The sequence below is a fragment of the Augochlora pura genome, chromosome 4 (genome assembly GCF_028453695.1).
Source record: "Augochlora pura isolate Apur16 chromosome 4, APUR_v2.2.1, whole genome shotgun sequence".
Classification (NCBI taxonomy): Eukaryota; Metazoa; Arthropoda; class Insecta; order Hymenoptera; family Halictidae; genus Augochlora; species Augochlora pura.
The window spans coordinates 27491954-27519932 of NC_135775.1; the positions used below are offsets into that span (position 1 = coordinate 27491954).

At 48.6% G+C, this 27979-nt stretch overlaps 4 protein-coding genes across 8 annotated transcripts in view; 2 read left to right on the forward strand and 2 right to left on the reverse strand.

Moving 5' to 3' along the window:
* On the forward strand, positions 1-8414 carry LOC144468731 (uncharacterized). 3 transcript variants are annotated; one of them, XM_078178407.1, is made up of 3 exons: positions 1-235; positions 7056-7252; positions 7346-8414. In XM_078178407.1, the coding sequence occupies exons 2-3, from the start codon at positions 7168-7170 to the stop codon at positions 7921-7923; spliced, it is 663 nt and encodes a 220-aa protein (XP_078034533.1). In that variant the 5' UTR covers positions 1-235; positions 7056-7167; the 3' UTR covers positions 7924-8414. The 3 variants fall into 3 exon arrangements, with proteins under 3 accessions (XP_078034533.1, XP_078034531.1, XP_078034532.1); XM_078178405.1 differs by lacking the exon at positions 1-235 and adding an exon at positions 3431-3779; XM_078178406.1 differs by lacking the exon at positions 1-235 and adding an exon at positions 5629-6717.
* A 256-nt stretch (positions 8415-8670) lies between these two features.
* On the reverse strand, positions 8671-13202 carry LOC144468729 (alkaline phosphatase). Its single transcript, XM_078178404.1, has 8 exons — positions 13065-13202; positions 12061-12263; positions 11747-11939; positions 11512-11675; positions 10865-11212; positions 10592-10790; positions 9917-10135; positions 8671-9836 (listed from the first exon to the last, which is right to left on the reverse strand). The coding sequence occupies exons 1-8, from the start codon at positions 13123-13125 to the stop codon at positions 9685-9687; spliced, it is 1539 nt and encodes a 512-aa protein (XP_078034530.1). The 5' UTR covers positions 13126-13202; the 3' UTR covers positions 8671-9684.
* Positions 13203-13705: 503 nt separating this feature from the next.
* Positions 13706-27979, reverse strand: part of LOC144469468 (uncharacterized) — a 51653-nt gene continuing 37379 nt past the window's right edge. For 2 of the 3 annotated variants that reach the window (XM_078179799.1, XM_078179800.1), the window contains exons 4-9: positions 25588-25655; positions 25388-25502; positions 23572-23740; positions 23222-23364; positions 23000-23130; positions 13706-22542 (exon numbers count right to left, since the gene is read on the reverse strand). In XM_078179799.1, coding sequence (XP_078035925.1) covers positions 22188-22542; positions 23000-23130; positions 23222-23364; positions 23572-23740; positions 25388-25502; positions 25588-25655 — 981 coding nt within the window. In that variant the 3' untranslated portion in view covers positions 13706-22187. The remainder of the gene's footprint in view (positions 22543-22999; positions 23131-23221; positions 23365-23571; positions 23741-25387; positions 25503-25587; positions 25656-27979) is intronic. The other variant, XR_013493979.1, reaches the window with a different exon arrangement.
* On the forward strand, positions 26509-27959 carry LOC144469469 (uncharacterized). Its single transcript, XM_078179801.1, has 3 exons — positions 26509-26663; positions 27208-27568; positions 27702-27959. Exons 1-3 carry the CDS (start codon positions 26616-26618, stop codon positions 27791-27793), a joined length of 501 nt encoding a protein of 166 aa, XP_078035927.1. The 5' UTR covers positions 26509-26615; the 3' UTR covers positions 27794-27959.

Here is a 27979-nt window from a genome sequence, read left to right on the forward strand (position 1 = left end):
GCGAACAGTTCAGCTCTCGCAGACGGTGCGGCGTGCGCGTTCCAATTAGCCGTTAGAGGATAGACGAACCAAACTGTTGGCTGTCGACGCGCTAACCGATATCGAGCCACGCGAGACAAACATCGAATTAAGCTGGTAAACGAACGTCCGGCGGACAACGGAACTGGATCCTTGACTTCGGCTGGGATCGTCCCCGGGTACTAGCCGTGACAGAGACGCTCGCCGTTTCGCGAAGGTACAGTGAATTTTCTTTTGTCTCGAACCGGCGCGGGACGTTTTCCTCGGGTACGACACGACGACGACGACGACGATGACGAGACGGAGTCTTTAGTGCGGACGACGGAGCAGAATGATTGCCGGAGAATGTAGGCACTTGTGTCGCAAGCGGACGGCGGATCCACAATGGAACCTTGCGGAGAGGAAAATGTAGATCAATTGAGTATAATCGGGGTGAAGGAGTCGAGACAATCGGATGGGAAACGTCGACGTTGTGCTCGGTTCAGGTTGGACTGGGATAATAGGATCATCTAATTTAGCTTGGACTAGTTGGTAATGATGCTTCTTTCGCATAGGTTCACCGTTTCGGTGACTTCTACAACTCCGAGCTTGTTGAGCTACGTTTCCATTTTTGGTAGACTGATCTCGTTCCAAACATTGTTCCAGTGCTAACGATGCGTTCATTCGAGATTGCTACGGGCAGAATTTTGTTCCATGGGTGCGCGACACCGGAGATTAGAATGACAAAATATCAGGCACTTGCGGTTGCTATTTCCATTATTCATTCGCGAGGCGATAGAATGCGCGTAGGTTGCAAATTCAGGAAAGCACGTATCTAATTTCGCGCGGCGGGTTTCCTAGCGTTTGCCATCGCCGGATTGCTGGTCTCGCGACTTCGTACCATAACACAAACAGAGAAAAGTTCCTCGCACCGGCGAGACACCAGCAAACATAATAGCGACCGCAGAAGTCCTAGAAGTTAAATACGTTAACGGAACAGTTGATTTGCTCGAGTCGGACAACACTCGAATAATATCCGACGATTTTCTGTCGGTCTTCTCGAACACGTCGCGAGGCGGAGTGCTCTTTGGTTGCAAATTGCAGAGTCTAGCATTGATTGCAAATACGATAGAATGGCCTTGCTCGGGCTAAATATGGCAAACAAATCAAATTTATCGCATTTAATTCACCGATGAGCAGAGTCGCGATTAATTAGCTATTTCAGAAAAAATAAAAAACTAATAATGGTTTTGTAAAAGTGTAAAAGAACGTTGTCCGAAGCTTCACGGTCCCTTGAAACGGACAATGACGGTCCTCTTTAAATGCAAATCATTTTTGGTACGACCAGCCTCGAAGCAGCCGGTAATAACGAAGTTCCCGCGAAGCCTGCAATCAAAGCGCATTGTGCAATCAAATTCTCTGGATGCTCGTGCCATCACGATCGAATTAAATCAGCCGTGCCGAACGCGTCATTAGGATCGCCGGCCGCGTGAAATCACGTAGACTGGAAAGAAAGCATGGGAAACAAAATGTTTATCGTTCAAAAATTACTGTAGACGTCTGCGGAGGCTATTGACGCGAATGTGGCTCGCATGCGTTGAAAAAACGTGCCGATAAGACAAGCGCCGCGATATCAGCGGAACCGCTAATCTTCGTCTGGACCAACGTCCATCGCGATGTCTCCCCGTAGGAAATTCAAAGATTGCCGCGCGCCGGTTTCACAAGTTTTCCGAGCTCGTTTCCATCACGCTCGTTTCGCGTGAAGATCGCGATATTCGATTTTTCCCCCCTTTTCCCATCCGTTTCCGTCACCGAACTCGAAGAGTCTGGTCCACTATTGCTGGTCAGGGATCAATGAATCGTTGCATAACATTTCCTCGCAGCGTCGATCACCGCCCACAAGGTCCGTCGATCGATTACAACCGCGACCGGAATCGATCCAGGCGCCGTTCTTCTGTCGATCGACGACGCCGTGTCCGAGAGTCCGCTTTTCGAACTATTAATAGATCCTTGCGTCCTCGATTGCGAGCTATACGTTCGATAGGATGTCCCAAATGATTTCAATCTTCCTGTTATCGCTTATCTCGTCGAAAATTAACTTGTCCACTTGTCCACTTGTCTCGTCCAAATCTTCATTTCCGTCGCGTTTTCGAGAACGGAGCTTGATTGTAAAAATGATTATCGTACAAAACTACGCACGCAACGGACAGCAATCGCTGAGACTGGAGAACCGTCGTCTGCGAATACATTAAATTCTACCGAACTTTACATTTGTTTGTTCTCCAAGAACTAGATGTTATTCCAGGTTACAAAAGCATCAATTTCTTTGCCCGGCTTCTCAAGCTCCAAAAATACAAATCGCAAGGTCTACGATCGCTGTCAGACTGTGGAATCCGCGTATGATTTAGCCAATATGACATTCTATCTTCGATTATCGCCGATTTCCGAATTACTCATTCGATCGGGGATCTCCCGAAGCTGTCGTTAAATCCAGATGATAACGTCGGACTGTGGCATTGTTTTATCGTAATGACCCACTTCTTCTGGCCAGGAAGTTTGAGTCACGTTTCGAAAAAGAAACGACACACAGGTGACCAGCGAGAGCAGCTCGCCGCTGCCTACGATTCTCGACGACAATCGAGCTCGCAGTTTCGGCGAACGTGACGCCAATTCGAACGAAGGAAACGTCGCGAATTACGCCGCGCGATGACGCGCAAAGAAATCCAGTGCCGCAGCCCAAGGCTACGGCTGCTTAACTCGGATATCTCAACGGCAAATTCTTTTGTCGACCCTTGGATCCAAACAAAAATCCTGCTGACGTCATAGTCCAACACCTGGCTTCCAACGTTCGACTCGACGCCTTCTGGCCGTAGAATTCAGCCGGCGATCAATTTTAGTTTGCAGCGTCGTTCGCTATAGTTGTACAGTTCGGACGAAACTGTGGAATGTCTTCTGTACTTGCGCGTTTGATCGAACTCTCCTCAGATACCGAACAATTCAGACGCCAATGCGTCAAATGCAGATAGAAGCTAGAGTCCTGCTTTGAAATTTCCGTCGGCTCTGGTACGAGGCGGCGTCGTGATCGGCATCGACACCCCAGTTTCAAGGCCGCGTCAATACGACGGCATCCCCACGCGTGGCCCGCGTCTCCGCAGCATCTGGTCAAAGTAGGTCGAGCAAAGGGTTTCGACAGAGATCACGTTCTGCCCTCGTGCTGACCTACGTGACTGCGAGCACACGTTGACCCTTCGCTCGAAGCCGCGCGCCGCTCCGACTCGAGTCGAGTCTCGTCGCGTCGTTCTCGCTTCGAGCCTTCGTATCCTCGCGACAATTGGTCGGCTACCCTTGGAGCCGAGGTCCCTCGGCCAATGGACTCGGTTAGGTCCTCCGAGGGATTGGTCGCAGTTAGGTACGAGGCTGCAGTTGCGAGGTCGCCACTCGAGCTGTGCGTAGAGCGTGGAACGTCGCAGCAGCGCCGGTATCAGTCGTTGTTTAACGTTCGATCGAGTCGGTTCGTCGTCCGTCCGTCCACAATCTTCGAAGTCCCTCGGCCTCCCAGGCCTCTCAGTCAGCTCTGCGAAGCGAACAGCAACGGGACCATCGAACTGCCACAAAGGATGTGCATTTTCCGCGAGTTTCCCATCGTGTTCAACCTGTACAAGAAGTATAGCTAGGCGAGTCGAAGGCTCTGCGGCGCGGCGAGACGGGAAACGGGACGCTGATCGTTCGCTGGATTTTTCATGGAGAGTCGGTCGTGATACACCCCGCTGTATTACGCAGAGGTGAGTCGACCTGTGCGAGAACGTTCCAGAGATCAATCTTTCGACGAACGTGTCCCGATAATTGATCTCGCAAAAGGGGACGCGACGCTTCCGCCCTCGTGATTGACCGGCGCGGCGCGGCGCGGTGCGCGCGTTTCGGGTGCGGGGCAAAGAACTCGACCCGTATCGACCATTTCTGAATTCAAATAATCACGAATCGCAAACAAACGCTCAATCTCCGTATTTTCAATATTTCCGATTTAGTTATTGTACTGGGGCTGGTTGTATATTATTTACCGAATAAGACAAAATTACAAATGATCAACGAAATGAAATAATGACGAAATTGAACGCGACTCGTCGGATAAATATAAAATTAGTTCTGCTCGAGAACAACCAAAGGCGCGGCGATTCTTTGAAAGCGTAACTCGAGGCGCGCGACAGATTAGTCTTGTCAAGCTTCATGGTGTAATTGGGAAAGCCAGGATGTCCACGTTGAACGATGATTGCATTCGTTCGCGTCTCTGCGATACCTCGGTTGATTAGCATGAGTTCGACGCCACGTCGAACTTTGTCCTCTGGGTGCGTGGATTTTGTTTTCGGAACTTTGGCTCTCTCTGCTTGTTTGTTTTCGAGCTGGATGACATGAGTTTATTATGTTTATGGTTTGATGTTCGATGGTCAAAATCGGCATTATTTGGAGGGGGTATTTGTAGTTTCAGAAATTTTCTCAGACCTCAAAAGAGAAGACTTATCCAAATCGGGATTTTTCCAGTTTAATTCCCTTTGATCGTTGAGTGGAGAAAAATCGTAATTTTCACTTTTTATTCGATCAAGCTTGTATTTTATAGACGTTCGTTATCGTTTGTAATATCGCGGATATTTCCTCTTGCGGGTGAGGTAGTGATTCAACGTTTCTCATAAAAGCCCCTCAATGCCAAATTGATGGTAATTGAGATTGTAATGAGACGAAGGTACTCGGGCAATTAATACAAGCGTTTATGTTGCTAATAGCTTTTCCCTTCTATTGTGCGTAGCTAGATTGGATACAATTTATAATTGTTAGGTAATTCGCGTTACCAGGAATTAATTTGTTATTCATTAGGGATTTATTCGTCGTATAAATATTCACCTATTTTTTCTATGAAGAAAGTAGCTCGCTTTTGTCGAGAACGGTGATTTTGGAGTACCGTTTCACAAGATCCAAATTGATATTCATTGTTCTCTGGTCGATTGTTGAATTTCAATTATCCTTCGTGCTGCGAACTCTTTCCGCGGCGAACGAATAAAGTAGAACGTTCGATTGTGTAATTTCTTCCAGTGGATCGATTTATTAAATAATCTGTGTTTCCTCCTTCCAATGCCTCTTCAATAATCATTGTTATTTAAACAAAAGATAATTAGCTATTTTGTAGCAACGCCGAGAGATGAAAAAAAGGGGAAAATCGAACGATTCATTCAGCATAAAGGAAGGTCAGAGACAAAAATAATATTGGCGTTGTTATTGAGAAATAAGCTTATTGACGGCACTCTTAAAATGGACGGAAGGGACGTTCATTCGGAACAAAAGAAACGATCATACTTTATAATTACATTTACAATGTATTCTGTTATTATAGTAACGATCTATATATCTATCGGTAATAATTATTATTTAAACACGATGTCGTCGATGAAGAAAAAGAACAGCGTGAATAATCCGTTTGCTATAACCTAGTGCCAAAGGTCTGCCACGTTATGTAACAATTATAATCGATCAACCAAATTTTACTGCTTCCATTTCAGCCACCAAAAAATTAATACAATCCAATAATTCGCTTGAAAAAGACTTACTGTTCTTTTTCTATATTTCATTCGATACAACAATGATACTAAAATCCATCCCTTTCGCAATCTTGTCTTACAACAAATCCAAAAGAGACGACAAACGTAAGTTCTAAAAATCACTAGTCCCTGTTCCCTACATTCTACCGACGTTCCGAAGCGTCCACAGTCATCCCAAGAACGGATAAAGTCCAACAATCGAAGAAACTCGCCCCAGTCGTCGAAAAAAACTTGCTGCTCTATAAATTCCGCGATCCGTTCAACGAAAAGAAGCTTCGCCAAATACAGCTTCGCGCTCGACGATCACCGAGTTAATAATCTAAGAGGCTAGAAGCGAACGAGTCTTCTTTCTCCCCCCGGGGTTTCCACAAACTCGTGGGCCCTTAAACGGTTTTAATTGCCGGCGACCTGGCCGTGCGACAGTCCGTCGATCGAATAAGGCAGAGAGCCCTCCTTCGGGTTTTTAGCGCGTGGTGTCTCTAAAACCTAGTCGGCGAGCACGACGAAGAGAGCCAGGTTCCCAGGAAGTTTGCCATTCCCGTTCCAGCTGATGCGCGCACATGGCAGCCTCCCCCTACATCGACTAATTCGCGGTGATAAGTAGGGGTACGGGCCACTAGGGGACGCGGAGTATATTACGATCGGTCGAACCGGTCCCCGAGTGTGTCATAAAGTTGGTGTCGTTGCGAAACGGTCGCAGTTGCTGCTCGATTGGTCAACGTCGTACTTAGGCGCTGCTCTAGAGACCCCGGAGCCCGTCGCTAACGGTTCGCGAGTGCTTGTAAATCGGTGAACATTTTTCTGAAAAGCCTCTGTCAATCGGTGCTCGGCTTTTTTCGTCGATAAGATAGCTTTCGAAGATCGAGAGACTGTTCGCATCCGACCTGCTTGGATCTAGGAGTCGATGGATTAGTTCGAGACAGCTTCGATGCTTCGAGAAAACGCGATTCGTCGCTGAGATTGGATTGAAATTGCTGTTCAAGTTGCAATCTCGGGTCAGCAGGGCTATCACAGTTACTTCGCGGTTTCTTTTTTTTTACTGTGCAGCTTCGGCAACGCAAAAGTCGAAGATCTGTGTTCAGTGCTGGTCGAAACGTTTCCTCGTGATATCGTCGATGGCTCCGTCCAAGTCTAGGTAGGTCCGATGAATCGTGGTTGTTCACTACAGGCTCTTCTGGTTTAGCATTTCGTAACACTTGCGAAGCTCGTGACACGTTCTGATTAGAATCGAGATTCCAGAGCAATGGTAGTTAATTCACAGAATATGGTAGATATCTTGGTTTGTTCAGGATTGCGTCAAAGTTGGTTGTCTCGGCATCCATCTTGATTTATTGACGAAGAACAATTATTTTTAGACAGAAGTGGATAGCGAGATTATTCTGACAGAAAATATAATATTTTTAGAACATTGCTACTCGAAAAATTCTTGATCGCTTAAAACCAACAAATCTAACAGGAACAATCAATTTTCAGAAGGAGTCGCCAATAGTCATCACCCCCGATCACCCACGACCCAACCCAGAATCAGCGGAAAAACGTGTTCTTCGTCGCCTAAGGCAACCGAACGTCTATCACAGTCATCAGGATGTCGAACGTGTCCGGAATAATGGAGCCAGAGGCCGTCGTCGGGAAGCAGGCTCTCGTACACCGGGTGTCCAACATGGTGCAAGGTGAGGACCCGATAAACTCCGTTGACCTCTACGTAATAACCCCGATAATGTGCGAGCTCGCGAAACTAAGTTGAAACGATCTGAATTCCACAGACGACAGCTACAGCAGCAGCCCTCCCGCGCCGTTGCTGCTGAGACACTCGTCGATGCAGAAGATCCGACACTGCTGCCAGAATCTGAACCTGTTGCCGTATCTGCTATACACGTTCGACAACTCGAAGTCGCACCCGATCGCCCGCAGGGTGCACCTGTGCTTCGACCAGCTGCTGCAGGTGGTTACTGCCAGATTGTTGTTCCTGTACCAGCAGTTCCGGCAGAGCCTGCTCCAAGAGATCCAGACCTCGAAAGAGCTGAGAACCCAGGAGGAGCCGGAAGGATCGAGGACGGAGGTGGTCGACGCCTGCAGCAGGCCCGCGGTCAAGTTCAACAGCATACCTCGACGGAAGCGCAAGCAGACGCCGCTCTATCTAACGCTGGCGGTCTACCTGGCTCCGCTGCTACTTTTCTTCCAGCTGGTCGGCTTGCTGGGCCTCATGGAGATTGGCAAATGCACGCCCGGCTTCATGTTCCTGACCTCCGCGCTCCTCTTCCTCGGCTGCATCTCCCTCAAGGTCTTCTTCCACGAGACCACGCCACGACCGGCCAGACGCCAGAAGAACAAAGTGCAATGATCGTGTTAGCTCGCGTACTTTCCATCTCCATGCCCATTCTCATCGGCCACAAGATCCATTCGGCCCTCCGCCAGCGGACCAGGTTGTTTCGGGCTTCTTCCGCTCCGGTGACGCGGTGTCACCGCTTCGAGGCTCTCGAACGATAGTTTCATCGTTGTAGTTAGCCAGCTTCGTAGTTAGGGTACGCTAGCTAGCCCGCCCGCCCGCCTGGTCCCCGATCGTTCCTCTTTCCGATTTTTCTTCGTTGTTCTCTCGTGCGAACCGTGCGCCGTCGCGAAACGATGGGATGGACGCGAACGTGGAAGGCTAGAGCACCTGGCCGAACGTGAACGCATCCTTGGAGGATTGGTGAGCGACTGCGAGCGAAAGCAGATGTACTGTTTATAGCAGCAGAGAAGATGGTACACTACCCTGTCGCAACTTGATTACACTTTTAGTAATTATTTTCGGACGAGTACTTGCGAGCGAACCGATTTATTATTCGCTGTAATCAACGCTTTTTTCTGTACGATTTACACACAGGTGCAGATTAATAACGGTGGAGAATCGATCGCTTTACTCGCACCGTACATCGAAAGAGAACCTACTCTGCAAGTCGCCAAACATTTGTTCTTAGACTCGATAACAGTTTTAAGTGTGATGTTCCAATTAGCGCGGATATGTACCTCGCCGTCTTGACTGAGAGAATTTGAAAAATTAACGAGGAGGCGTAAAACGGAACGCCGGCCGCAGTTTTTGCACCGACGAAACGCGAACGAAGAATTGTAGCATCTCACAAGATGCAATCTCGAAAGAAATGCGCGCGTGCATGTATCGTATTTATTATTTGCAATATACATACAGTTTCCGATGCTCGCACGAACAAGCAAGCTTTTTTCGGACAGGAGAACGAGGTGTATCCAATCATTGATCGCGCGCGACAGGCTGCGAATGAAAATCGACTGGCTACCAACTTCTCGCGAGTTGTTGGCGGTTGCCGGATTCCTTCGCGTTTCATTTTCTTTCTGTTCTCGTCGGGCCTCTTCCGCTGTAATTCCGCGCGAATCGCAATAGTACAAAGGGTTTCGCGACTTTAGGGAGTTGTCTGAACTTAGATCGCTATCTCGCACCGTATCCTCTGCAGCAGAAGACTGAGAATTCGTTTTAAACTTGTTTCTCCTCTTTCCGTTTTTGTACATAATGATAGGGAGCGAGTGAAAGATTGAAACGAGCGCGTATGGACGTGACACGTCCACGTTATATTGTAATATTTGTGTGTGTGTAAGGTATACGAGACACGAGGAGACGATCATTTTTCTCTATCTGTATCATATTCGCTCGCGCGCATCTAAGCCGTAACACACGATTGCACAGGACGCGTATTGAAAGACGCTAAAGCAGGCACAGAGTCCTCTTCGACCGTCATTTGCGAGACAGACTTGGTGCGTCCGTCGGGCGAGTTAGGCTAATCTGTGATGTAGTGGAGCCAAGTGTATCTTTCGATGGCCGCACGATGCTCCACTTACTTAAGTATGATAAGGATACATGTGTAACGTCGTTAACCGTTTCTTTTTTTTAAATATACGTTGATTACGAACCATAAATCTTACGAGCGTCAAAGAGTTTTACAAAAATATCACTAAATTCTATTCCTAATTGATTTAAACTAATCTCGCCTATCCGAAACCTGCTCCTGATATTTTCGACCGTCCCAACGCATAATTCCCAATTAATGAATCCTATAAGTAGCGCAACGATGGTTTGTCGTTGATTAATACTTAGCTAAGTGATCAGGTATAGACTATACTGGACAAAGACGAACAGCAAAATGCTGGAACCGATTTTCCCACCGCTGTTGATGTCGGCCGCGTGCATCACCACCCGGGCAACGTAACTCTGCTCGTGCACGCTGTGGAACAGATGGGCCATCGGACCTGCGACACGGACATTTAATAATAATGATTACCCTAATGGTGAAACCAAGTATATAGAAGATTTTCGCGAGTCGATCTACCTATTGCGTACACGGCTACGTCACTGCCGCCGTGATAAGCCTCGTCCGTTAAGATACCGGCTTGCTGGCTGTACTTGAAGCTGGTAGTGTCCTGCGTCGAAGGATCTATCCTAACTGTCGCGTTATTTTGAACAGCGTAGGCGGCATTGTTCGGTCCTCCGGTGCTGTAAGTCAGCGTAGTGTAGGGTATGCCGTCGGTTCTCGACTTTTGCGCGATCCCTGAAATTGTTCGTCGAATCCTTCACACTTATTTCTCAGCTTGTAAATGGAAATGGACAATTTTAAAAGCGTAGATTCGAAACTTGCGGCACGCTTTTATAAGCACCCATTAAACCACAAAGCGCCAGTCCGCCAGTCTGTCTACCTGACCGCACCGAGAAACAAAGGGAGTTTATGGCAGAGCAACGTAGCTCAACAGTTCGCCGAAGGTGCTAGGTTATTTTTCAGAACAGGACCGTTACTTTCTCTTTCACATTAATTTAGTTTGGGTAAAATGTGGTTCGACGCCGTTTTCTCTTTCTTAAATATAAGAGTTTCGGTCAGGGGGTTTTAGACGGTCAGAAATGCACAAATGGCTTACACTGTAACCCCTGGAGACCGTAGCATATAGCCCAGCTATCAGAACAATCAGGAATTCCTACATTAATTTCAAAGTACCGTTAGGCAGAAACGTACCTAGAATATTATTCCCCCTGTTACTGTACCCGTTGAAGCTCATAGAGTGACCATGGTCGCTCGTCACAATGACCAACGTCTCCTTCGTATCGACCATCCCCATGGTCGCATTGATAGCGTCCGAGAACCTAACGGTCTCCAACAAAGCCTGCGCCGCGTGTCCTCTATGGTGAGCAAAGTCGATCAATCCCCCCTCCACCTGGAAACGTCGTCGATGCGTCATTCTCGAAAGGATTAATTTCCGGCAATAATTTCTCGACGCATTATCAATACCACCAGCAAGTAACCCTTCTTCGATCTCCGGAGGATCTTCAGAGCTGCCACCGTCATTTCCTCTAGACTCGGCTGACCTTTCGGACCCTTCTGTCTGTTCCAGTCCATACCGATGTGACCGTTCGCGAAGATACCCAACACGTAGTCTATTTTATCGGTGTTCAATTTGGACAGCTCTTCGTTGTTCTGGACGACGCTGAATCGCACGTTTCTCGCGATCTTCTCCTTCCGCCATTCTTCGATCAGGTCCCGGCCATCTTGTCGGAAACCGGCCCACTCGTCTATTGGATCGAATTCTGTGCCCGTTGCGTTGCTCTTCAGTACCTGTCTACCACCTCCCATGATCACCTGTCCAAAAATTATCAACGTTCATTAACTTGTCAGGGCCGAGATAATCTAGCTTCCCCTGTTCGATTGTTTCTCGTCGTTCTATTAATACTTGCGATATCTATACGATTCTGTTCCGCAATTAGTCTTTATCAGAAATATTGTACAAAAGGTACAAAGTTGACTTGCTATTCTAATTTTTCGATGCCATTATCTAGGAGGATAGCTCTGAGTAAACGAGATAACTCGAAGCAAAGATACCCGGCAGAAGAGACACAGAATTTCAACAGCAGGAAAAACGTAAAAGGAGCAATCATTGCCTGGATATTCCTGCCAGGTAGGTCCTCGACGAGCTGCCTGGCGATGTCCTTGCACTTCGATGCAGCTTTCGGGATCTTCGACTCGCATTCCCATCTTCTGTCCGCGCTGTGCGCGTACAAGGGGGCAGGGGTGGCGTGGGTGACCCTGGTGGTCGTGACGAATCCTGAAAAACAGCGACTCAAGGGGGTCAGGGAAAGGTCCGTTGTAGCCGAGATCGGTGTCTCGTTCGCTGACCTGTAGATTTGCCGGCCTTCTGGGCCCACGATACGATCGATTCCACGTGGTAGCTGGCATTCATGGACGCTGCACAATCGCCGAGCGGAACGTTCGAATCTACGCCAACTACCTCGTAATTTGTTTTCACGCCGCCGAACAATGCCGTGGCCGTTGATGCTGAATCCGGTACTTGCTTGTTCGTGTTATAAGTCTGCGTCGAACAGATTATATATATTTTTAACGGTAGCACATCTTCGTTGGGGTTACGAGCGAATTGAAAATAAATTTTGAAATTTATCGAATCGAGTGAGAAAATACAGAAATCCAAGAACCTTTAGCAGTCCTACATGGGGAAATGTTTCCCAAGCGAGGTGACTGGTCTCGCCTGCCCTGTAGATCCTGCTGGCAGCGATGGTGTCAGGACTCATCCCGTCGCCCACGAATAGGATCACGTTTTTCGCGCGATTCGTGTTCCACTTGTAGGACAGAGCCTCCTTCAACTCGTCCGAGGCTAATTTACGCCAGTGGCCAGCGTCTGTGCGTAACGAAGATGTCCGAGTTAGCCGTGCTCGTTCGCTAAATTATCGCTAGTTCCGAGAATCAATAGCCGCAACTAAAAATTGCATCGGCTGCGAGATACCAGATACTCGAATTCAATTCGGTTGCGCTTCTGCGGGAAATTCGCAGAATCTGCAGCCTACGATTGCAACGAATTGCAACTCTGCAGTTTGCCGCTAACATAGAGACGCGTAAAACTTGTTAGTGATTCACAAACGTCTTCGCGAACCATGGCAGGCTTGATAAAATGTGATAGTCGACAAATATTTTCCACGAAGATAAGATCGGCACAGCGAAGAACAAAATGTCGCGCAGTTATCTTTCTCGTAAATTTCGCGGTAAAATTATGGATTTGCTCGAGTCCTCGCAATCTACTGATAAGCAATTGGGACATATGGAAATGACTGGAGATAAAGCTGCTTAGACGGCTCTATATCAGCGGAGCGGCAGACGGAGCACGCGAGCGCACTGTCCAGGTGCATCGTCTCTCGATGATTTAACTGTAATCGAATGGAACGATTCGAACGTCTGCCACGTGCTGAGAGAATGATCGACCGCGTCTGCTTTATCGTCCGAGACCGTTGATTGGCTTCGGCCATCGCAGGTGGCCACGTTGTTAGATTCTAACGATTGGCCGAGTAGAACCGGTTTTGAAAACGGAGTGTCGGCTTTAAGTGCTCATCAATTTGGCAATGAGCTGGCGACTCAAAAAAGTTATCGAGCGCCGATCTAGGCTGGTCGACAACGCGATACACGGGAATCGACGAATCAGGTATACCTTCGATGGCGTTAGCTGCTCCAAAAAGGACGAGGACAATCCACAGAACGTCGAGCTTCATTTTTTCGAAATGTTTCTTTGGTCCTCTGTATCCGCTGGATCTTGATCGCCGCGACGGTGTTGATTAGCTCTCCATTGGTGCACGACTGAAAGGAACCAACTTCCGCCGGCAAATACATTGATATAGACTAATCACGCTCTCTACTGTCTGTCGAGTTCCGTTGATAAGCTAGGTTTCTTTGGAGATACCAACCGAGCTGGATCGAATGGGTCGGGCCTGGCAATCTATACATACGTATACTTTCACGGAAACGAAAAACCAAAACTCGAACGAAGAAATTATTTCCGAATTCCTGCTTTTTTAATATTTCGGAAACAGGGTTGGGAAAGAAAATAATTTCAATAAAACTCTGTTCGAGACACGGAAATTGGTTCGAGGAGATTGGACATTGAGCATAGTATAGCGAAGCGAATGGGCGTGGCCTAATCTCGTCTACTCCGACGAAAACGAATGAATTCGCTAGCGAGAATCCCGGTCTGTTCGACGGGCGAAAAAAATATTTTCTGGAGGAGCAGAGAGCGTGTGTGTGTGAGGGCGTGGCGAAGGTATCGGTACGTGTTCGTCTAACATTCATTGTAACGTTTTATTTGATTTTTGTTCATATTCACTGTCTGTTCGTACAGATCGTAACACATCGCGTAATACAATTTTCGTAGAAGAATTGTCTCTCCTCCTCTCGTTTGTTCGACACGTTTTTTAAAGAAAACTACTAAAAATAGACTCGATAAAATCAACCGTTCAAGTCCTTTCCGACGCTCGTCTCCGTGATCGCCGTCTCTCTCGCAGCGTTCCATGTAGAAAACCCAGGAGGAACGCCCACGCGTTCTCGCGTAATCGTTCGAACGCGCCCCTCGGTTTTCGATTCTCTCGTTCCCGACATCCCGCAGTTCCATCGACATAATACCGTGTTCCTCGAAGGATCCGCGAGGATCGCGTTTTTCGATCGGCAAAGATCTCGCTCGATCCCGCCAACAATGTCGATAGTAAATTTTGATTCTCGTGCACGCGACGCCGACACCGCGCGATCCTTCGAGGAGCAACGCTTCTTTGGCCAAAATTCGACTTTTGACTACCGTCTACCAACGAAAGCGTCGAGTTCGTTCGTTTAAAAAAATATTAGGCGTCAGCATGGTTCCAAGGTTCCGGCCAATGTCTGGAGGTACGTACTCGCACACTACGACGAATTTGATCGTGCGCAACAAAGTAAGAGCATGCTCTTTCGACAGCACCCGAGGCTCCTCAAACGATCGTACAAACGTGAACTCGTCATCATCATCATCATCACCACCACGGCAATCGTTACGCGAGTATTACGCTGCTGCGACCAACTGAACTCGCTCCTCGAACCCTAGTCTCCTCGATCGACCAACATTTCAATCGTTCGTCCCATGGTTCGTCAGCTTTCCCTCCGTGTTTGTCGAGTCGTTTCCTTCGATCAGAAAAATGGAAGAAGAAAAATGAAATCCTGATCAATTCCAAGCAAATCAAAATCCGTGGGGGAACAGCTCTATCGCTGGATTAGGTTTCGTTCAAATCCTCTTCGAAGAAGAAGAAGAAGTAGCAGTCTCCGTCCGAATGGAAGAATTTTTCTAAATGAAACACGCTCAAGTTGAGACAACTCGCGATCGTCTCCTTGGCAGCTGAATCAGTAAGCAAGATCGGATGTAAGGATCCGAGCAGATCGAACAGTTGGCCGCGGCCCTTATTTTAAGAAAAAAACATCGCTATCATAGAACTCTCGCTGTGACAATTGGCCTAATATAAACTCTCTACAAATCTCTCTTACACGATAAAAGTACAATAAAGTTGTCCTCCGTTACACGATATACGCGACATACACGCCGTATCGATTACAGACGCCGCTCGATCGTTCTCCCGCTTCAACTGCTCGCACTCTCGTCGCCTAAAGCCGCGCATTATAGCAAAACAGTTCACCGTGTTTTATACGCGTTCTATCGGCGCGACGAACCTCTCCGGCCGAGTAGCTCGAGCTTTTCAGCACACTCCTCCGTTTCCTCCGTGCGACCACCGCTGCGCCTGTCTGCCGCTTCCGGTGTAAATTATGTCTTCGACGGTTCTCCCCGTATTCGAAAAATGATCGATCTTCTATAGAACATCCTGTGGAATCTAAAATTCTCAAAATCGAGAGAGCTACAGCGATGATTGTTCGCAACAGACTAACGAATCACCAGTCTTTTAACTTTTTGTTACCCCTCCTGAATTATATTTCTGTCGATTATAGTTCCACTTTGTTAAAGGAGAAACTAAATTGATACTTCATCGTCGAATGGAGAATTGTCGAAACCCATGCTGCCATGGGGCCAGGATTTTTCCCTTTGCCACGCGAGACGAATTGATCGGCGTGTTTCACCGGAATCGTCGCTTTACGGTTCGCCAAACAGACGGAATACCCTCAAAAGGCGTCCTCCAACGTTCAAAGGAAACTATTCCGACCAATTTCCGACGGTATCCCCTATTTTTAACTGACCTGGTGAAGAAGTAGAATATCCCTGACTGGTCAGACACCTGGTGCATAGACGCCAACATGTCGGTTCTCATCGTTAAACCCCGATGACGCCAACCGCCAAGCCGTCGGAACGTGGTCATAGCGTTGCGCACAGACACAAATAACATCCGGAAGCACAGACTATAACCAGGTCGCGAGAAATTCGCCGCCGGAGTCCGCCTGTAGCGCTCCGTACGCTGTCCACGTCGCCTTTAGCCGCGCGTACACTTTAAACGCGTCGCTCGCGGTGTTCAAGGAAATTCGAACGCGAAGCCTAGCGGTTCGCATTTCGATGAATCTAAAGAATTCGAATATTCGATTCGGTCGTCGTCTCTGAAAAGAATCCGGGGTCGTGGCATATTTTGGCAGTGGGTGGTTTCCACCTTCGACACTCTATAGAATTTATTTGTAAATGACAGGGCAATTATTGCGGCGGGAAAGTGACTGTTGAAGTGGACGCGCGGCTTCATCGGCATACCGCGCGTGTCGCACGGCCGTGTACGCGAGACAAGCTGCGGTCGGTCGTGGCAGTCTATCCGGGAGTGTGCTAAACAGAACGCAGACCTTGCGCGCGGCCAGTTCCTCGCTGTCAGGCCGCGATAATGGTAGTTACGTCGGCCGTGAACGCCTCGAAACGAGACGCCGAACAATCAGTCCTGTCGTTTCCTTCTCAACTCGCTACCTCCTTCCCCTCTTCGCGCCGAGTTCCCCCGGCCGTCCACGCCCCGTGCACGCACACACACACCGTAGAATTGACTTGACTTCGCGGTGCCGGAGAATGCTCGACAATCGTCTTTCCCTAAATGCTCTCGACGAGCTTATCGTCCACTCGGCAACTCTCCTCGCTCGGTTACGGAACGCTCTGGCCCACGGTGACTCGTTGATCCGCGTAAATGGCAACCTAGAGAAATGATTTCGAGAAGCCTGGTAGTTTCGACCGAATCTATCGAATCTATCGACTCGGGTTTTCGAAATTCGATGGAAATAAATGCAATGAAATATAAGTCTTGTGTAAACTTTTGTGGCTGACGGTAGAATTGTACTTGAACGAACGCGCAAAGAAATTGGTTCGACAATCGAGCTTCCTGCTCCGTTCAAGCAACGATTCGCGCGAGTCACCGTGGTTGATTGGAAACCCTGTGGCAGCTCGAAGCTTCTCTCGACGTTCTCCCCGTCGACTTCGTCGGCTGTTCGCGGTTTCATGGGGTACCATGGCAAGAATCGAACACGGAACACACCCCGTCGGCTAGTCCGTAGGCGTCTGAAACCTCTTCGAGCTCGTTCTCCTCGATTCTCTGTACAGTAGGCAGGTGTTTCACAGATTCGCGCGACTAAGACACGCGGTTTTGCTCGATGACAGAACAAGTCGAGAAATGTAATGGTAATGCGGTATAGTAGTTTTATTATTCATCTTCGTTTCTGTTTTTCTCGTTTCCGAAAACAATCGTGTAAACTCTCTCTCCGTCGAGTGTTCATCGAAGATCGCCGATCTCGCGAAACGCCGACAGCGCTGAGAACTCGTTACAGATGAAACTGATGTAACAGGTAATAATTGACAGTCTACATTACTCGCTAATTGGCAGCGCCGTTGGCTGAACTCCGTCGTCGCCGAAGCGGATCCGTCCCTCCATCCCATCGGGGGATCGACAGAATCGATTCGAGAAAATTCGCGATCGTCCCCGCGAGGACGAAGTTCAGGCAAACGGCGCTAATTAAAACGTACTAATCACTACTGATATGTGCGCGATGGCTCTCCTCGGACACGACAAAGATCGCCTGTCGAGTTCCTTTCGTCGCGTTCCGTCCGATCGAAGCGTCCACCCCCCGCAAACGGATCCTCGATAAATGGCGGCGCGACCGGTCTCGGAACTCGAAGACCTTCCGCCGTCCGACAGCCCCATGCCTCGCTAAAATATCAACTGCATCTCCTCGCGCGACAATTTATTTACCGCACGGAATATTCGATAAAAACCATCGCAAGACTTTTAAACGACGCTCTCGGGGCGACGTCGGCTATTTCATTTTCAAATGAAATCTGCGGATGGAAAGAAATCGTTGCTCGACCACGTTCCTCGTAAATTGCTGAAACCCGAAGAATACAGTTGAATATTTCAGCGACAAATTCTCCGGTAGAACACGTTCGGACGAAACATCTCCTGCGTTGGATAATGATCGCGCGAAGCAGGACTGCGGCAGACCGCTGGACACTTGGAGCACGCCCTCGTTAAGAATCTCGGAACGCGACAATTACCGAGGGGCGGGCCGCGATCCGCGATTGCGCTGCTAACGAGGGATCGCTCGCGAGGAAACACGGACGCCCTTCGATGACGTACTCACCCTTCGTATCGTCGAATAAAAAATAAAGTTAGCGGCAGTGCGTAAATTAGGTCAAGTTGAAGGATGGCAAAAGGCGTAACGTTCCAAGTAACAGACACAGGGGGGGGGGGGGCGGAGGGGGCGATACAGCGTGGAGGAGGGAGGTACATGGGGGTCAACGACGGAACGAACTGTGATGCAATCGTTAATGGGAAAAGGAAACGAGGAATTTAGCTCCATTCGCGAGATTGTCGTTCGCCGAACGATGTCTCGTTTCGCGTTTACCGCGACACTCGTTTCTCCGCCGCAGTTTTTCACTTTTTTGATATCGCGCCATTTTGTTTTACGGTTTCTACGCAGTCGTCGTCGTCCTCGTCGGCGTCGTCGGTCGTCGGTCGCTGTGTAAAAAAATTGCTTTTGATTTTTGGCTACTCGGTTTGCGCACCGCAACTTTTGTCCGCGCCGATCGAAAAAGGAAACCCCGTTCCTCGAAAAAAGGAGGCGAAGCGTCCGCCGGTTCCGTCTAATAATATAAAATATCGATCAAACATTATTAATTCTACCGAGCATTATTTTATCCAGCGTCGCTCACGGCACCGAAGCATCGAAGGAAAGGGGACGCGGACGCAGACGGATGGAGCGGCGGGGGAGGGGGGGACGCGGGCGGAGGGTGAACTGTTTCAAAGAGGTCTAGCCGCGGACTAATCTCGTAATCGTTAATTGTATACTCGTGATATTCGAGCCAATTGCTTTCTTCCCTTGGTTCGCCTCCTTCCGTTTTTTAAATAGCTCTCTCCTCGCACGCGCGATCATTGCATATTGTATACATAGATTTTTAATATACTTGTACGCGTTTTCTCCCGCGTTTGTCGCCACCGTGGCCCCCTGTCGCTGGATCGAATAGAATTCCTATCGTCTACCGGCTCTGTCGACAGTCTGTTCCTCTCTCTACCGTCTCGAAATTATAGGCGTGGTCTCGCGCGAGGGGCGTGTTCGACGCAGCGAGCGATTTCGTGGATTTCTGTAACGAAACTGGTAGATCGGAAAATGTTTTATCGACGTTTCTCTTGTCTTGGCCGATGGAGCATGCTTTTCCGATCGATTTGTATTTTATAAAATAATTAATAAAAAAATGGGAACGTCCATAGTCCCGGGTACCGTTCCTCTCGCGAACGCGCGATCATTGGCGTACCGCCTGCCTTTGCCACAGAGCCGTCTACTATATCGAGAGTTTTCGTTTACGGAAAAATCTGTGGATAGAGAACTAACTCGTCCAGTCAGGGGGTCACGGTATCTCGAACGGTATCTTAGGTAAAGGGAGAACGTGTTCGATGGCAAAGCAGAGCAGATGAGAATGCAACGGAGAAGATAACGGGGGAATAGTACGAGTAAAGAATAATCCTTTCACAGAAATGATGTAGAAGAACGTATAAGTAGACGATGGAGAACGTACGGTTATAGGAAGAAGATCGATAAGTAGATAATGCTCGAGAGTAAAGAACATGCACAAAGGAGAACGCGAGTGAAATAGACGGCGAAGCCGGGGAATAAATGAATACGGAACGAGTAGCAAACGAGTCACAATCGAGCACTAAAACGGTCGAGGATCGAACTGAATTGAACGTGGATCGATGAAGCGACGTCTCGAACACGGAAACAAGCAGCGAACGAGTTCTAATTATTTAGCAAATGAGCAACGAAAAACAGTCCTCGAGACTCATCTGCGCTCTGCTTTGCCCAACAGTGACGACAGCTTCGCCAGTAGTCGATTGCTGTGAGTCGAGTGTCTCGAGCAGCGTCGAGAGAGGGAGACAGAGAAAAGAGAGAGAGAGAGGAGAGAGAGGAGAGAGATGAGCGATAGATAGATAGTTAGATATATAGAGAAGGTATATAAATGAATCGGTTCGCGAAACGCCCTACGCAACTACGGTAAATCACGGGGTCAGTAACGAGACACGCGCCGCACTCGAAACTCTGCATTGTCATTTTACCTATCGTATTGTACTATGACTTTAAAACTATGTTTTTTTTTTTATATCTTCGTCGAAAGGGACACGCATACGCGTCGCGGTTCCGCGATGCAGTCTCTCCGATTAGGCTAACTCCGTGTACTTCCGTTGGCTCCCCCAGTGGAACGAACTCTATGTATATATCGAGAAGGGTGAAATCAATCGATGGAAGGAGGATCGATCGTGGACGTCGGGAGGGATGGATGAAAGCGAAAAGAAACGTCTCCGCGTTGCCACTTCGGCGGGACACCACGCTACGATCTCCCGGGAAAATCGTTTCCTAGCTCTTCCCGCGCCGAGCGCAACGCGGCAGACGCGGTTTCCTGTTGCACGGACGCCGGCGACCGGGTCGGAACGGTCCGCTTATAAAAAGGAATGCAGTGTCCGTCACCGACATCGGTTCCTTCTATTTATGTACACGTTTGCGGTTAAAATCGACAATCTGTCAGAGAAGCCTCCGCATAAACTACCGGACGCGAAAGCTCCTCCGGAATTCCGTCGAACGAGTCCTCGAGCCTGGGCCTTCGATTAAGCTTCGAAAAATATATATCCTGCGGATTTACAACAGTCCAAAGATTCTTTCGTTTCTCTTTCATTTCGCTTTCCATGAAATTTTTTCTTCGCTCGAGTAGCTTGGACCAATTTTAAAAAAGCGATTCCGGTTCGAGGATCGAACGGAGATTTCTTTGACCGATTCTGAGTGGTCGGGTAAGCAATTAAAAGTTGAACACCGTTCGCGTTTCCGCCCGATCGCCGGACGATCGACGAGGGAGGACGCAGGAGGATCGGATGATGGATGCGGCTAGTTCGAGTCGACTGGAGGAACAGGCGATCGTCGATCGCGATCTAAGCGAGGATCCCCCGCGGCCGAGAGCTCGGCACGCGGGTCAAGCTACGTCCTCGGAATATTGTCTGTGAAGCAGAGCTCGAAAAATAGGACTCAAGGATCGCCGTCGTTCCTTCGCCGCTAAAACGACAGATCCGCACGCCGACGAACCGGGTACGCAATGGAGGGAGGGGGAGGGGAGGGACGTGTACGAGCTAGTAAAAAAGTAACGGCGATGTCCCGCGCTCGGTCAACTCTCCCTAAAACGGAAACGTTCCGGGACCAATGAAAAGGGGGGACCGGTGAAATTTCTCTCGTTTCGTTTGCACGGGGTCCTATGGTGTTTGGTGGATGCTCGGGACGATGGTTTCCTGTTGGTTGTATCTCTTTTTCTCTTCGTGGTAGAGATTACGCGATTTAATCAAATAATAGCAACGTAGCGCTACGCTCTCGAGTCTTCCTATCGATTAGTAATTATTAGTCCACGATAACTCGATATGACGGGTTGCTAAGTTTGGCCGCTTCTAGGTTTTCTTAGGTATACTTCTTCTATCGACGCTAGAACGCTCGCTATACCCCTGCCCCGGGATCGGAGAAGGTTCAAGATGCGCCGCGAACTGGCACCGTCGATTCTCGAACTCGAAAGTCGATATTCTAGTTCCAGAAGCTAGCGAGATCAACCCCTTGTTATCCCACCGTTCGAACGGATTAGCTGCTACATTTTCAGACGCGTTCGGTAGATCGATTTCATCTGATCAAACGGTTCCAGCGCATTTCCAATGCCCATCCAAAAACGTACAGAAAAATCCAACGACAAACCCCCAATTTTTCACCTCGTCTTCTCGCGATCCCTTCGATCGCTCACAGCCAGCTCAATTTCGACTTTCGATTCGCCACAAAATTCGCACAGCATCACAAAACCGCTAGAAAAAAAGTCCGTCAAAGTCCGATAGCAAAAACGTGCCTAGTTGGTCTATAAAAAAAATGTGAAAATCTATAGAATGACGCCCCAAAGGCTAGAATACCTGCCAATCAAAGTTCGACGACTCGAACAGACGGTACGGGCTCGTCGAATATACTCGTCCACCTCGACTAATCGAGTATCGTCATCGTCGAGGAGATTCGACTTCCATCGAGGTGGACACGCGTCAGCAGGTCTCGAAGGCTACGAAGAAACGATGTTTGCCACGGGAAGAAAACGCTACGGTGACTTACAAAAGACGCGTTCGATTTGAGGATCGTTCGCGGCGCCTTGAACGGGTGTCCTCTCGCGCGAGCGTCGAGAATATCCTCCGCCGGGAGCTTCGTCCAGGCTATTTGTTTTCGAACACCTGATCACTCTCGCCGCGCAACGAAACCTATATCTATTAGGTTGCACACGCCTCTCTCTCTAATCGACAGAAGACTACTTTTCCTCCCTGATCAGGGCCTCCTCCGCCTCCTTCCGCCTCGCTTTCGCCTCCTTCTTGGCCCTCTTCTTCTCCTCCTTCGCCAGCTTCTTCGCCTCCTTCTGCCTGCTCTTCTCCGCCTTCTCCTCCTCCTTCTGCCGGGCCTTCTCCGCTTTCTCCCGCTCCTTCTCCCGCTCCTTCTCCTTCTTCGACCTCTGCACCTCCTGCACGACGATCGAGGACTTCGGCGCCGTCGTCGGCCTCTTCGTCATCGATCTCGTGGTCGCCGAGGACGTCGCCGTCACGCCCACGCTCGTCAACACCCTGGGACTCGGCGATGTCTCCAGCTGAGTCACGATCTTCTGCGCGCATCTGCGGAGCAAACGGTAACAACACGCGTTGCGGACTTCTCTATTTGGCAAACATTTTACCGAGCCTGGGTCTGACTCAGCCGTCTCTAGGTCTACTCTATGCGAGCTGCTCTATCGGCGGAAGGATCAGGCTTTGGATTCTTGTTTGTTTAGGTGGATCTGGATCCGAGTTCTTGGCACGGAGACTAAGAAGGTTCGGTGGTTCTGGATCTCAACTTTTGGTTCAGTGGATGCGCGAGTCCTGGATCTAAACCTTCCTATTCTTTTCAATAAACTTTTCACAAAGAAGACGGGTAATCTTTATAGCTCGGGCAGGTTTAGGTCTTCTAGGATTCTTTCGAGCAAGTTTTGGTCCGCTTGGTGGTAGAATTATTTTAGAATTTCGCGAGAGCGCGTATGAACGGCGCGCGGTTATATTGCCTGGGTATTGCAGCGAATAAAACGCAGGATCAATTTACCGTATCCTAGTGGAGGCCTTTCCCGCGCGAAAGTCCCTCTGGAATTCCTTGATCGGCGGCAATCTACGTTCCCGGTTCTCCCTCATGGCCTCTTCCTCCTCGTTAACTTGAGGAACAGGATCCTGGTACTCCTGCGACACGTCCGTAAAACGGACAGGGTTAGCCCGGCTCGATATTAAACGCGGAGCGCCGCTCTCACCGGCTCGCAAGTCCACGACTGACCTGAATCCTCATCTTCATCGACTGCGTCTGCGAGCGTCTCAAGATCTCGCCGGAAGGTTGCCTCACCCTCGTCGGTTTGCCCAGGTTCGAGCTTCCTGTGCTACACGCCGAAGACGAGCTCGATGATGATACGGAAGACACTCCTGGGGATAAAGAAGATTCTATTTTACCATCGCCGACTCTTACAATTCTCTACGGATTTATGGATCGTTCTATAACAATTTCAAACGATCACACCACTTTGGTGTCACCGGTTGCGAACGTGTTAAAGAGCCCGATCAAGTATTAATTTCGCTACGCAAACGCGATTTTCGTTCTGTTTCTGAAAATTGTTTAGGATTGTTACTGACCAGAAATGGAGGATGAGCCACTGGCCATCGAGTAGAGGGACGCGGAGGCGGGCACGCTGCCGGCCACCCATCTGCCGCCAGGTCCGGTCACCCCTCCGGCCCCTCCCGCGCTCATATTGTACTCCGACGAGCTCTGCGGCAGGACCCAGGACTTTCCTGACATCGAATACTGTGGAACGCGCGAAACATGAAACGTCAATCGTCGGACACACGTTTCGATCGACGAATTAAATATCGCGGGGAAACGCGACGAGGCCGGCACGACGGAAAACAGAGCTGCGGATATACATTCCGCGGTTAATTAATATTTCCCCGATTGAAAGGAGAGCCGGAATCGAGTGCTCTCGACTGGCGAACCCCGCGGAATCTCTCAAAGAGTCGCCGCGGAACAATGCGCGCGCGGCAGCAAGGGGAATACAGGGATCAAATAAAAACGAAAAACCCTGACGGGATAAAAGACAAAGAATAACGGACCGAGCAACGTCAATGGAAATTCGAGGAAAATATCGCGGGCCGGTCGTTATGTCGAGTTCGATTCTTCAGCGAGAGAGAGAGAGAGAGAGAGAGAGAGAGGGACCGTTTATTTATCGAAAAAAAAAAACGGAACGTTCGGCCCGAACGAATTACTCGCGGCTCGTTTCTCGCGTACGCGCCGGAAATTTCGATTAATTGCAGCGAAATGAAAAAAAGGGGGGGGGGGGGGGGGGGAGAAGAATAGAGGAGGGCAAGGGAAGAGGGTGGACCGTGCATTCAGGCCGGTTTGGTATTTATGGAAAGCTTCCCGAACGGAATGGTCATACGTCGCGAGTAGCCGGCCCTCTCCCTTCGCCCCCTTCCCTCTCCCCGCTGAATTCGGCCTCGCTGAAAGGCGACGAGGGCTTTTCGAGTCCGCTCCAATTAGCCGCGATTTTACGCCGCCTCGGAATCGGATCGACCAATCGTCGGCTCTCGGCTCTCGGCTCTCGGCCTCGCGATACAGAAACAAACACGAATTTCTGGGGCAATTGTGATCGGACATGTGATATACGCGATAACGGCGGCTGCACAAAAAGCCTCGACGTCACTGGACCGGCTTCTTTTTCATAGCAATTTCGTGGACGCGAGGAACGCGCGCCGGTTGCTTCGGTCATTTCTCTCCGCCATGGTTTTACGTTGCAGCAGCCGGAAAATCGAAGGCTCGAAGAGTAAAAATCGAAGAGTAATTAGCACGAAAATGGTACGAATTGCAACGTTCGTAAAAACGTCGGAAAATTTTTCTCGCGAACGCGCATGCCATAGATTTAAAGCTCGGAGTGTCTCCTTTAAAATGGTGCCTCAAAATTGGGTCTACGATTTTTTTTAGCCGCGTGACGCAACGGAAACCAAGCATAGGTTCGACCGGGTAAAGCCTTCGTGTCCCTTGGATCGCTTCGCGAACTTTGGAACGCGATAAAGTGACTAAAAAAAATAGTAGAGCAAAATTGAAGAGGTCTTTTTAAAGAGGAGACTTCGCACTTTAAATACGCGTCATTTTCGGTAGCGAAAAAAATTTTTCAACGCAGGTATTTACGATTGTTTCAACCGCGGTATATTCAACGAAGAGCTTGCATCTATTTTTCCCACCTGGTATATCGTGCGAGATTCTGTTATAAAATAATGAACAAAATACAGCAAAAGTAAAAGCTTCCAGCTTTAAAATGAGTCCAAGTTTATCGTCGCGCGTCCCCTCTTTGCGAAATTATAGCCGTTTTACTGTAGACTCGAACGCGAGACTTTCGATTTTAAACGAGCTCGGTTTATTAATTATTTGATACGTGTAACAGTCCGCGATACTTACATCCCGCGGGATTAGAGTCTGTTTCAGACGCAGGATCTTCGCTCTGCAAATGACGCAACGCAACGGCAACAACCTCTGCGAGACTGCCATTTGTACCGTTTTGACGAAACAGCGTCTGCAACAAGAGCGAGTCAAGATTTCATTAACACCAAATTCTAAACAGCAATTATATTCAGGGATAATAAAACTTAGTATTTTACTTGCAAACCACACGGTGACCACACGGAGCCGTCTGCATCGTGGCCCTGGCGTTCACGCATATCACGCACTGTGAACAAGAAAACAGTACTTCACTGTTCGTCCTGATTACAAGGGAACATTCTCTATTTGATCTCTACTCTGTTATCTCTCCTAATGAATTTCCTAGAAAGTTCTGTTTGCTCTGCGCCCCGGAGATTTTCGTACGACCAACAGAAGGTTTCCGAATGTAGAGAGTGAGAGAGGTTCTTAAACAAATGCATTTAACGAGGTTTCGTTTAATAATTAATCAAAGTAGCTTAGCAGAAGCTTGTTACTTCAAGCTATAAAATTTCACAGGAGGAGTCATTGATTTAAAGTTGCAGAGAAAAGGCGATTGACGCGTAATCCGGAAACCTCTTGTGCAACGACTCCCGCGCGATTGTTAATTAGACAATATAATCTCGAGAAGCCTGATTCAGGTGCCGCGTGACAAAACGAGAAATAATTGAACGAAATGGCCGCTGATAAAGGGTAATTGATGTCGGACGAACTATCGGGGAACGGTCGGAGATTATGCAATTCCGTAATCGTCGTGGATTACTTGTCGCGGACGAAATTAGTTCCGCGCGGCGGCAAGCATGGCAATTATTAAACTGAAATTAGAGGAACGATCGGATGGGCGATAAGATTCAGTAGCGCGATCAGCCGGACCTCGCTCGTCAACGGTGGCCGGAGTTTGTTTTTCTTGCTGCTCGCGAATGTTTTCCAGCGGCCTGGTCTACCGGGGCAAGTCCGTCATTTCCGTCGCAGCGGTTCGTGACAACGGAATCAAACGCGACGCGGAACAATGGCCGGGCCGATAATGATCGGTCAGGCAGGATCATTTTCCTCCGCGGCGACACGGTTTTCGCGTGCGACGTCCGCGTCTCTCTGTTCCGACTATTTTCTTGTTTTGCTTCTCCTTCCTGTTCCGTTCTTGTCGCGGCGCTATTTATTGCCGGGTCGCGGGAACAGGTGGCACAGTGTCGAGCGTTGAGGAACAGCCACCATGAAGCATCTCGTAGTTGCTGCTGCAGCTGCCATTTTGGTGCTAGCGGTAAGAGCCATTTCATACTGGAATATCGCGGCTCGAGGGGTCCGGTGTCCCTACCATTTTTATTTACTTATATTTTACTGCTGCTTCAACGTAACCCCATTTTATTTAAACAACTTTTGCTTCCATCAATTAAAAGCAAACGCGTCGTACACCGATCGAAATTCGTAAAGAAAAGCCGACCGAGTAACCAGCGATAAAATGAACAGTAATTACGGTTCATTGGCTGATTACACTCCCCGGTTCATAGATACAGGCAGCCGGGTTTACATCGTACATATGGGAATTATTGAATCGTGAATTTTCTCGTATTTGCGCGAGACAATTTATATAGAATCGTGGAACACCAGGCCGAATAATATATGTCGATGCAATTGCAGTTTATTTCCAACTCGCGGAATTGGAAGTAAGTCGACGAAAAACGAAATAAAACATCCGATCTTCTACCTTTTAAAGCGTCTCTCGCGTTGAAGACGATCGAAATGAAGTAAAAAGTATGTTGCTGAAATGTTTACAGTAACATTATCAAGATCGTGGTAAATTCTAGGTGACTGGAGTGTCATCGATGGCCCTTGCGAAAGGCGAACCTCCTAAAGACGGTCCTCCGAAGGACGAGCCAAGGGATGGTCCGCGAGATGGTCCTAGAGGCGTGAGCAAAATGGACCACAGAGGAAAGCGCAGTCCTCAGTTTGATCCAATGGACATAATGACCACGATGTTTCCCAGAGGAAAACGCAGCGCTCAGAGTGATCCAAGCGGCATGACGACCACGATGATGCCCAGAGAGAAACGCAGTCCACAAAGAGACTCTGTAAACTGTCCTCCGCCACCGCCTGGTCCCCCACCCGTAGGAGATATGGTAAACTCAGCGCAGATGAGGAAGAAGAGGTTCGCGCAGGAACAACCAGGTGATATGGACGACGAAACTGTTTTATTTAAATAGACTAGGTTGAGAAGCCTAAGATGAGGTAGCTTTGTTTAAGATAGTTTATTCTAATCAAATATATATCGCTATGATAAAATATTTATCATTCACAACAGAATCACCCGTGCCAGATGATAGTATGCCACCATGGATGCTTCACAACGGCAATATGGGAAAAGTCTCGAACACGATAATTTCCACGAGTTAAACAAATTCACCTAGAGACACTCCTCGAGTATAGCGACGCACCTGTGATCCGTTTTCATTTAAGAAGGTTGAACTGTTTCCAAAGGGCATATAATTAGAGATAGTAGAGATCCGCTGTCCTGACTGAGGACCCATTTGTAGTTGACAAATAAATCTGTTTCACAAAATTTCTCGATTGTCAAATTTA

Excerpts from the sequence above, each read along its gene's own strand:
- LOC144468731 (XM_078178407.1), top strand. The coding sequence starts at position 7,168 with ATGTCGAACGTGTCCGGAATAATGGAGCCAGAGGCCGTCGTCGGGAAG. Across the intron at positions 7,253-7,345 it reads GGTGTCCAACATGGTGCAAG|ACGACAGCTACAGCAGCAGC; the intron begins GTGAGGACCCGA and ends TGAATTCCACAG.
- LOC144468729 (XM_078178404.1), bottom strand. The coding sequence starts at position 13,125 with ATGAAGCTCGACGTTCTGTGGATTGTCCTCGTCCTTTTTGGAGCAGCT. Across the intron at positions 11,940-12,060 it reads CCCATGTAGGACTGCTAAAG|ACTTATAACACGAACAAGCA; the intron begins GTTCTTGGATTT and ends TGTTCGACGCAG. Across the intron at positions 10,791-10,864 it reads AGAAGGGTTACTTGCTGGTG|GTGGAGGGGGGATTGATCGA; the intron begins GTATTGATAATG and ends CGACGTTTCCAG.
- LOC144469469 (XM_078179801.1), top strand. The coding sequence starts at position 26,616 with ATGAAGCATCTCGTAGTTGCTGCTGCAGCTGCCATTTTGGTGCTAGCG. Across the intron at positions 26,664-27,207 it reads CTGCCATTTTGGTGCTAGCG|GTGACTGGAGTGTCATCGAT; the intron begins GTAAGAGCCATT and ends GGTAAATTCTAG. Across the intron at positions 27,569-27,701 it reads GTTCGCGCAGGAACAACCAG|AATCACCCGTGCCAGATGAT; the intron begins GTGATATGGACG and ends CATTCACAACAG.